This window comes from Nanorana parkeri, unplaced genomic scaffold (genome assembly GCF_000935625.1).
Source record: "Nanorana parkeri isolate BGI_ZX_2015 unplaced genomic scaffold, ASM93562v1 scaffold452, whole genome shotgun sequence".
Taxonomy (NCBI): domain Eukaryota; kingdom Metazoa; phylum Chordata; class Amphibia; order Anura; family Dicroglossidae; genus Nanorana; species Nanorana parkeri.
This window is the reverse complement of record NW_017306720.1, coordinates 77,337-87,559: the sequence shown is the minus strand read 5'-3', so window position 1 is coordinate 87,559 and position 10,223 is coordinate 77,337. Positions and strand designations below refer to the sequence as shown.

The 10,223-nt window shown below is 46.1% G+C and overlaps 1 protein-coding gene across 1 annotated transcript; it reads left to right on the top strand.

Moving 5' to 3' along the window:
* The first annotated feature begins 261 nt into the window (after window positions 1–261).
* On the top strand, window positions 262–9,044 carry FBXO45 (F-box protein 45). The gene is made up of 3 exons (XM_018560362.1): window positions 262–643; window positions 5,349–5,705; window positions 8,258–9,044. The coding sequence occupies exons 1-3, from the start codon at window positions 377–379 to the stop codon at window positions 8,441–8,443; spliced, it is 810 nt and encodes a 269-aa protein (XP_018415864.1). The 5' UTR covers window positions 262–376; the 3' UTR covers window positions 8,444–9,044.
* The last annotated feature ends 1,179 nt before the right edge of the window (window positions 9,045–10,223 follow it).

Sequence of the window (10,223 nt, the reverse complement as noted above, 5' to 3'; positions counted from 1 at the left end):
TACACACCGCAGAAATAATAGACGCTTCTGATTGGCGTATTAGAAACCATAGGGAACGGTTACTGCTGCATGGACGATTATGCGCTTGCGCACAAGCTCTCATATTTGCGATTGGTCCCTAAATTGTCATAAGAAGGCCGGATTTGTTGATGATTACGTGCACCATGGTGACGAGAGAGCAGAGGAGGAGCCTAGGCAGGAAGCGGTCGGAGTCCCTGCGGTCTCTCGTATACGATTGGCCCAGCTTATACTTGTTTTCGTCAGCGAGGCCTGTGATTGGCCACTGATTACGTGATGCGGCAGGATGTTGCTCGTCGCTGGTTGATGAGGCAGTGTGGAGGCGCTTGAGTCGCCGGTACCGGGAGAAAGGGAGGGAATGGCTACGGCCGCTCCCTCCACGCCTCCTCCTCCCCCTCCTCCGCCGCCCGGTTCGGGGAGGTTGCCGAGTCGTGTGCTGGAGCTTTTCTTCTCCTATCTGGAGCTAGCCGACCTTCGCAGCTGCGGCCTAGTGTGCAAGCATTGGTACCGCACTCTGCACGGGGATGAGAACAGCGAGGTGTGGAGGAGTCTGTGCCTGAGGTTGGTCAGCGAGGAGGCGCTGCGAACCGATGTGCTCTGCAACCTACCCACATACAAGGCCAAGGTGAGGCCCGCTGTCTGACATTCATTACCCTGGAGCCAGGGTGATCACTGCAAGCACAACATGGGTTGTATGGGGCCAGGGACTCGGCGTGAACACAGCATGTGATGTTTGAAGCCAGGGACTCTGGGTGACCACTGCAAGAACAGCATGTATGGGGCCAGCGACTTGGGGTGACCACTGCATGGAACCAGCGACTTGGGGTGAACACAGCAAGCACAACATGGATTGACTGAAGCCAGGGACTCGGGGTGACCACAGCATGGGATTTATGGGGCCATAGACTCGGGGTGACCACAGCATAGAGCCAGTGACTTGGGGTGACCGCAGCAAGCACTACATTGATTGAATGGGTGACCACGGCAAGGAACCAGGGACTCAGGGTGACTACAGCAAACAGCATGGGATGTTTAGGGCCAGGGACTCTGACTGACCACAGCAAGCACAACATGGGATGTATGGCGCCAGGGACTCGGGGTGACCACAGCATGGGATGTATGAAGCCAGGGACTCGGGGTGACCACTGCAAGCACTGTATGGGGCCAGCGACTTGTGGTGACCACAGCATGAAACCAGCAACTTGGGGGGTGACCACAGCATGGAACCAGCGACTTGGGGGGTGACCACAGCATGGAACCAGCGACTTGGGGGGTGACCACAGCATGGAGCCAGTGACTTGGGGTGACCACAGCATGGAGCTAGTGACTTGGGGTGACCACAGCAAGCACAACATGGATTGACTTAAGCCAGGGACTCGGGGTGACCACTGCAAGCACTGTATGGGGCCAGCGACTTGGGGTGACCACAGCATGGAACCAGCGACTTGGGGGGTGACCACAGCATGGAACCAGCGACTTGGTATGACCACAGCATGGAGCCAGTGATTTGGGGTGACCACAGCATGGAGCTAGTGACTTGGGGTGACCACAGCAAGCACAACATGGATTGACTTAAGCCAGGGACTCGGGGTGACCACAGCAAGCACAGCATGGGATTTATGGGGCCAGGGACTCGGGGTGACCAGAACAAGCACAACATTGATTCAATGGAGCCAGGGGCTCGGGTGACCCCTGGTTCAATGCCGTGACTTGGGGAGACTACAGCAAACACAGCATGGGATGTTTAGGGCCAGGGACTCGGACTGACCACAGCAAGCACAACATGGGATGTATGGCGCCAGGGACTCGGGGTGACCACAGCATGGGATGTATGGGGCCAGGGACTCGGGGTGACCACTGCAAGCACAGCATGGGATGTATAGAACAAGGGGTCACTAGAGCAAGCAGTATGGGTTGTATGGAGTCAGGCACTCGGGGTGACCACAGCATGTTATGTATGGAGCAAGGGGTCACCAGAGCAAGCAGTATGGAGTCGGACTCGGGACCAGAACAAGAAAAGCACAGGGGGCCATGAGATAAAGGTAGACAAGCCCCATAAATTTCTCAGTCAGGAACCAAAGTTAGATGAGCCGTATAGAAGTATTTGGAGCTGTAATCTATCCGTGCAGCCAGGAGAGAGAAGGATTGGGTAGCTCAGGAGAAAGGGGCATGATGGGCATGGTTACCCTTCAAGGGCATGATAGCCGGGGGAAAATCCCGGGGATGAGCCCTGCGAAGGGTCCTTTTACACACCTGTGGCCTGCAGTTAGTATGCACTTGGTATGCTGCATTGCTATTCACTGTGAAGGACCCCCGATGCATCTGAGTGGCAGTACACCACAATGCATGGTAAGACACTACAATGCTGTGCCAACCAAATTTGCTGCAGGTTTGACATGTCAATCCACTAGGCTGCATTGGTAGCACAATTTTGCTAGGAAGCATGAGTGTTCGCCATTTGCAAGAATTATTTTAGATACTTTAATCAGAGGGGACACGGAGCACTGTAGCCGTCACCCAGGGTGGAGTAGAGACTGCTGTGCCACTGCATTTCTCCTCTTCCTCCCCCGTGCCCGAGATCCTCCTCTGCCGCCCCTGTGTCCCCTCTTCTGCTGGCAGTATAAAGCCGGCGTCAAGTTTCTTATTCAGCAGCTGGGAGAAATAGCCAGCCTGCTATTGGTTATTTTAAATTGCAATAGCAGGTTGGCTATTGCATCCGCCCACTGCCTGCCGTCAATCAGCAGAGGAGGACGTGAAGGATAACTTTCTACTTCAGGTCCCTCATTTGCGGATTTGATAGCAGCCAGTAGGTGGGTGCAATAGCCAGCTTGCTATTGCAATTTAAAATGGCCGATAGGAAGCTGGCTATTGATCCCAGCCACTGCACGCAGTATTTGCATTCAGCTGCCTCAACAGACAACTGTCATTCTTCAGTGAAGTGGAAAGGTGACACTAGGTCTAATGGACCCCCTAATGTCACTTTAAAGAGAACAAACCCCTATGTGCTATCACATAGGGGTTTGTGAGCCCCCCCCCTCCCCCCCCCACATGTGACAGCAATAAAGTAAAAAAAAAAAAAGTTTAAAATAAAGTTTAATGAAATTAAAAATCCCCCCCAAAAAGTCCCCCGACCCCAAAACGTGCGCATACTAATGGCAACACAAATCGGGTGCATCTATTTATGAAAACGATGATTGCGCTGCACATGTCAGGTATTGCCACAAGCGCGAGTGAGAGCAATAATTTTGCGGACAATATGCATAGCTAACTCTAAACTGATGACTGGGCTTTTATTTATTTAAAATAAAAGTTTGGTTATTTTATCATATTGGAGTTTTGCAATTCATATTATTTTAAATCCATTAAACTAATTTAAATGTCTAATATAATGCATACAATTATAGAAAAAAAAAGTGGGAAAAGTAAATTCTGGTTTCGGCCTGACAAATTCTGCTGCAGGATGTGTGTTGCACCCCAAACGCGCCTCTGGCCCACAGTGTGATCGCTCCCGTACTGGAACGCACAGTACTGCACTGATGTGCAATTGCAAAAAAATGTGCATGCAGTTTTATTCTAAAGTAAACTTTGTAACACTGCATTTTTGTGTATTTTATTTTAACCTCTTGCCGTCCGCCCGTAGTAGAAAAACGGACGGCCGGCACTGCTGCATTGGCGGGTTGCCGTCGCTAGACGGCATTTTTTTTCTGCTCGCGCGCGCCCCCTAGCGGGCACGCACGGGCAGAAAGGACCCGACCAATGCGAACACCCGGTACCGGGTGTTTCACATATAGGCGATCAGCGGCTCCATAGCCCGCCGATCGCCTATATGTGCTCGTTTGCGTCCGACAGCCGGGTTTTTTTTTTGTCCCCCGTTGACCCCTCACCTTGAATCCCGGGATCCGCTGCCCCATCTGCGGCCCGGGATCGGCTCGGAGGGCGTCAGGAGGACGGGAGATCAGCTCCTTGCTGATCTCCGTCCGTGCTGTGAATGCAGAAGTGATGTGTATTACATCACTTCCGCATTCACCTGTCAGTCATCTGGCTGCTATAGCCAGAGAGAAGAAGCTGATGAAGCAGATCTCTGCTTCATCAGCTTCTTTTGGGGTCCACAGGTGACTTTAGGGGTCCTAGAGACCCCTAATGTCTCCATAAAGAGGACCTGTCAGTGTGCCTTTGCTATTATATAGGGGGATTGTTATCCCCCTATATAATAGCAATAACAATAAGTGCAAAAAAATTAATATAAATAAAAATAAATAAAAGTCACATATAAAAAAGTAAAATAAAATAAAAGTCAGATATAAAAAAAGGGGAAAAAACCCCCCAAAATGTTTAACTCCCCCACCCCCACGTTTACGCGCCTATAAACGTAAATACGCGTCCGGTGCCCCAGCGCGCAAAAATTACAATTGCGCTACACATGTTACATATCGCCGCGAACGTCGCAGTGAGAGCAATCATTTTAGGGCCATCAATCACTGATAACACTAAACTGATGAGCGGTAACAGCTTTTAAAGCGTCGCCTATGGCCAATTTTGGGTATTATCGTTTTTTGAGGTTTCGCGCGCGCACGCAATTTTAAGGCTTGACATGTTTGGTGTCTTTTTACCCGACGTGACCCCGTCTTTTATATTTTACCAAAAAATTGGGTAATAATAAATGTTTTATCATTTAATATAGGGGAAACTGTTTTTTTTTTTTTTTTAATTTCGGTGATTTTTCCTTAATATAGTAAAAAAATAAAAACCCCCCAGTGGTGAATAAATACCACCAAAAGAAAGCTCTATCTGTCCCCAAAAAAGGGTATAAAATTCATTTCAGTACAACGCTGCATGACGGAATAAATGTCAGTCAAAGTACCGCAGTGCTGAATACTGAAAAATGGCCTGGATGGGAAGGGGGTTTAACACCGCGGATGTCAACTGGTTAAATAAAAGATTATGTTTTCGATTTAAAGAAAAAACAAAAAAATCAGCCAACTAATCCATTATGAAAATAATTGTTAGTTGCAGCCTTAGTTTAGATTTTTACTTCATGGTAACCTATGAAGGTTGTGTCCTATAGAGCAGAAATCCTGCAATCGGAGATGCCGGAACACACAAAGATCATCAGGAACTCACAGGGACAGAGTCAGGAATTATGGCAGAGAGACCTTTAGGTGAAGCATTGGGTTATCCAAGACTGGTTAACTCTACTCATTAGGCTTCACCCAATACTAACCGTGCCTTTATCTTTGTACAGGGGATTCTTAATCTGTTTTGTATGTGTGGTAATGGTAACTCTATATAACCAGGACTGGCATACAACTGTTTTTCTGTTTTATATGCAGGTCCGAGCCTACCAGCATGGGTTCAGCTCCAATGACTGCTCGAGAAATGTGTACATTAAAAAAAATGGTTTCACTCTTCATCGAAATCCAATCGCTCAGAGTACTGATGGCGCACGCACCAAAATTGGCTTCAGTGAAGGGCGCCATGCCTGGGAGGTGTGGTGGGAAGGGCCACTTGGCACTGTAGCAGTTATTGGCATTGCTACAAAACGTGCTCCTATGCAGTGCCAGGGATATGTGGCACTCCTTGGAAGCGATGATCAGAGCTGGGGATGGAATCTAGTTGATAATAATCTGTTGCATAATGGAGAAGTCAATGGAAGCTTTCCACAGTGCAATAATGCACCCAAATACCAGGTGAGTGGAAAACGCTTCTAGTCTGTGAATTTAAGAACTCGCTAGTTTAGATCACTTAGTTTTTTTAGTTTTTTTAAACCTTTGTTTCTCCGCATTTTAATCCTGTTTTAACCAGTGTTCCAAGACTGATCTATGGGCTCATAGATTATTCTAGTAAAAGCAGATTTCGGGCAGGACTATAAAGGCCACATGTCTTCATAATATGCCATGGAGTCAGAGAGATGAAATTAGAGCTGCAGCTAACCATTATTTTCAAAATCGATTAGTTGGCCGATTATTAAGTTCGATTAATCGGTTAATCGGATAAACAATAAAATACTGCGGCACGCAGCGTGTGTGGAGCCGTGAACAGGGCCAACTGATAGGAAGCCGATTAATCGATTATTGAAAAAGTTGACAACTTTTTCAATAATCGATTATAATCGATTATGTCGATTAGTTGTTGCAGCCCTAGATGAAATAGACAATTTATTTTATTTAAGGTATTTATATGGCACCGACAATTTACACTGCTCTTTACACACTGCACAATAACAGATACAGATGTCACCAGCACTCCATTCCAGAGATTCACGTCAGTGCAAATCCATTTTATTGACACAAGTCATAAAGACAAGCGCTTTCGGGGCCGCACAGGGTCCCCTTCATCGGGCTCAATAATGATAATGGTCCGCCATCCGTGGTCATTGCAAGCACCCATTATTAGGACAGACAGGTAAGGAGTGCTGCAAGGTATATGGACCTTATATTACATACTGCACATTCACATCAGTCCCTGCCCTCAAGAAGCTTACAATCTAAGGCCCCTATCTGTCATGCATACATACAGAGCCAACTTAGACTGGAGCCAATTAACTTTCCAGCATGTCTTTGGAGTGTGGGGGGAAAAAAAAGCAGAGTACCCGGAGGAAACCCACACAAGCATTCAAACTCTTTGCAGATAGTTTCCTGGCCAGGATTCGAACCGGGAACCCCAGTGCTCAAAGGCCACTAAGCCACTGTTCTGCCCTGATTTGGCACTAATTTGGCTTTCAACTCTTGTAAAATTTATGTGAGGGATATATGATAAAAAGATGAGATGAGAGCAGCGAGGTGTGAAGGAGTCGGAGGATGGTCAGTAAGGAGGCGCTGTGAACAGATGTGCTCTGCAACCTACCTACATACAAGGCCCACTCTCTGACATTCATTACCCTGGGTGAACACCGTAAGCACAACATGGGTTGAATGAAGCCAGGACTAGGGGTTACCACTGCAAGCATAGCATGGGATGAATGAAGTCAGGGATTCAGGGTGACAGCAAGCACAGCATGGGATGTATGGAGCTAGGGACTTGGGGTGACAGCAAGCACATTCACAGTGTATGAAGTCAGGAACTCCATGTGACTGCAGTAAGTACAGCATGGGATGTATGGAGCCAGGGATTCGGGGTGGCCACTGTAAGCATGGAATGTATGAATCCAAGGACTCGGATGACCACAGCAAGCATAGCATAGGATGTATGAAGTTAGGTACTCAGGGTGACAGCAAGCACATTGTGGGATGTCTGAAGTCAGGAACTCCATGTGACTGCGGTAAGCGCAGCATGGGATGTTTGGAGCCAGGGACTGATGGTTGAACACTACAAGCACAGCATGGTTTCACTCTATCGAAATCCAATTGCTCAGAGTACTGATGGAGCACATACCAGAATTGGCTTCAGTGAAGGGCACCATGCCTGGGAGGTGTGGTGGGAAGGGCCACTTGGCACTGTAGCAGTTATTGGCATTGCTATAAAATGGGCCCCTATGCAGTGCCAGGGATATGTGGCACTGCTTGGAAGCCTTGATCAGAGTTGAGGATTGAGCCTAGTTGATGATGATCTGTTTCATAATGGAGAAGTTGATAAAGCTTTCCGCAGTGCACTAATGCACCCGAATACTAAGTCACTGTGCTGCCCTGATTTGTTACTAATTTGGCTTTCAATACCTGTGGAATTATGTGAGGGATGTATGCTAGAAAGAGACATTGTCTCCTTTTTAAGGGAACTTGGCCTGAAGACTATTTTCCCTACTTTACCAGTTGTGGATTAAGTGAGGAAAGGTTGGAACCCTGTCAGGGTTTTACTTTTATCCTCACTTCCTGTCCTGCTGACACTGTTTTGTCAAAACCAAATTAAGGCCAACCCTCCAAGAGCAACATGGACAGAAATTAGAAATGCTTTTCTATATTATAGCAGGGAAAGACTAGAAACCCTGTCAGATTTTTATTTTGTTCTTGTGTCGCTGATGCAGGTTTTCCCTCCCTTCCTGCCTAGTGAAACCAATGTCAACAGGACAGGAATTAAAGGTACATCTCTTTAATGCAGTAAATACCTGACCAAAGTTTCCCCACTCCATCCAACACTGGAAAAACAATTTTTTGGCTTGATCTTCACTTTAATAGTGTTGCACTCCTGGTGGGTGGTTGTTGTATTTTATAACATTTTGATAATGCTGTTACCACTGCCCTGGCCGGTGCAATTGTTTTGGTAATGTTTTCAATTGCAGATTGATTTAATTGCCATTATTTCACAGATAGGTGAGCGGATCCGAGTAATCTTGGATATGGAAGACAAGACCCTGGCTTTTGAGCGTGGATATGAGTTTTTAGGGGTGGCTTTTAGAGGACTTCCAAAGACCTGTTTATACCCAGCAGTATCGGCTGTGTACGGAAACACAGAAGTGACTTTGGTCTACCTTGGAAAACCACTGGATGGATGATTGTACTGCAGGAAATACCAGTGGTCGGGCAGGAGAGGCTGAGCATGCGAGAGAGCAGAAGACATGACCCGATCGGTGGGTACCCACCAGACAGAAATGATCAAAGGATTCTTCTTTACTGTCAGGCTTGGAAGAGTCTCAACAGAACACGTTCGCTGGTCGTCTGTGGGTCGTGGCTATGTGTATGGAGATTAAGGGTTTTCTTTTATTTTGTCCCCCCAACGTTGTTTGTTTTTGTGGTGGTTTGTGGGGTTAATATGGATGTAGAGGTTGGGGAAGTTTTTTTTTTTTACTTCCCTGTCTGCCTCCTATCTCAAGGCAGGAATCCAGCGTCTGGAATTCATCTTTTGATCTTTTTAATTTAACGCTCTGGTCTTTCGGCACAGGGTACTGTGGTGTTTTTTTATTTTTATGCATACAGCTATTTTAAGCGTATATTTAATATGGTATCTGCATGATGCCTTTTTTTTTTTCTTTTCAAACTTACATCTGGTTTATCTGAGCTTGAGTCTAAACAGAGAATACAGGTCTACTTTGCCCCCTCCAATCCCTTGGCCCTATTTGCACTTCTGTGTTTAAAAGCGCATGGGCATTTTAATGCATTTGCATGCCTTTTCATTCAGAAGCCTCTTCCTGCGTGAAGCCTAAGCGCATCACTTACAGTTAAAAAAACCAAATGCTTGCGTTTCTGAACGCTGTGGCATGTGTGGGGCTTAATCCTTTGGCTCAGGTCAGGCTTTATCAAAGGGAAATCATCAAAGTTTTTCTACTTTTAGTATTTGAAAATGAGTACAGATAATAGTCATCTGTGCAATTGTGTATGCTTATTGTGGTGGTTTTAATTTGTGGGGAATGGGTGGGTGGTATTTTTCATCCAGTTCTTAAAATATATATGGAGTAATTATGCTATTTTATAAATCCATTTTATGAGGCAATTAGAATGCGAATTATGTATTGGGTTCCCCTATAAAAGTGAAGCATGTTTATCATGGTAATCTGTGTTCTGCTACATCTTGCTGTATGTAATGTGTGGACAGAATAGCTACCTTCAGTAGCGTAGATTTTCAACCAGTGTTTGAAATATCGAAGGCTGTGTATACACAAAGATAGGCACTCCGTGTAAAGCTGCCCATACACCCGTAGAATTTTCTTTGGGGAAAAATGAATTTGTGGATATTTTTTTTTTTTTCTCATTGTTGAGGGGTCAAACCGACAATCGTTCTTGACTGCAGTGATGAAAAAAATCGAAGGAGCAGGATGGAAGTGTTTTGTTTTTTTTTCTCCAATGAAATTTGTTGGGAATCTCCATTCCAAAATTAAATGAGTCATGAAGTCTCTGATGGCATTACTGAATGAGCCAACATGATTTTTTTGCATGAACCTTCATATAAAAATCTAACAGTGTATGGCCAGCTTCAAACGCATGCTTTGTTGGGCAGATGGTGTGGTGATGCCCTGTATGGAGACTCATCTGAATGCACAGTAGAAAAAATTGGGGCTCAGGTGTCCAGACCCTTCAGTTTACTTTCTCCTTCTTAGGATGTATTACAAAAGCTAATCACTGAGTGCTCAGATGTAATGAGCTGTCGGGCTCACAGAATAGCCCAAAATGTCAAGAGTCCCATTTGGCACGTCTAAAAAGCCTTCTATAAAAAGTGCTCTCCCTAGATAATGTCTGTATGACCTCCAGCATGGTTAAGGCTCCATACAGTAACCCATCACAGGACAAATGTGTTAAAGGATTTTGAAACTATTGGACCAAAATACACTGTGAAATGGT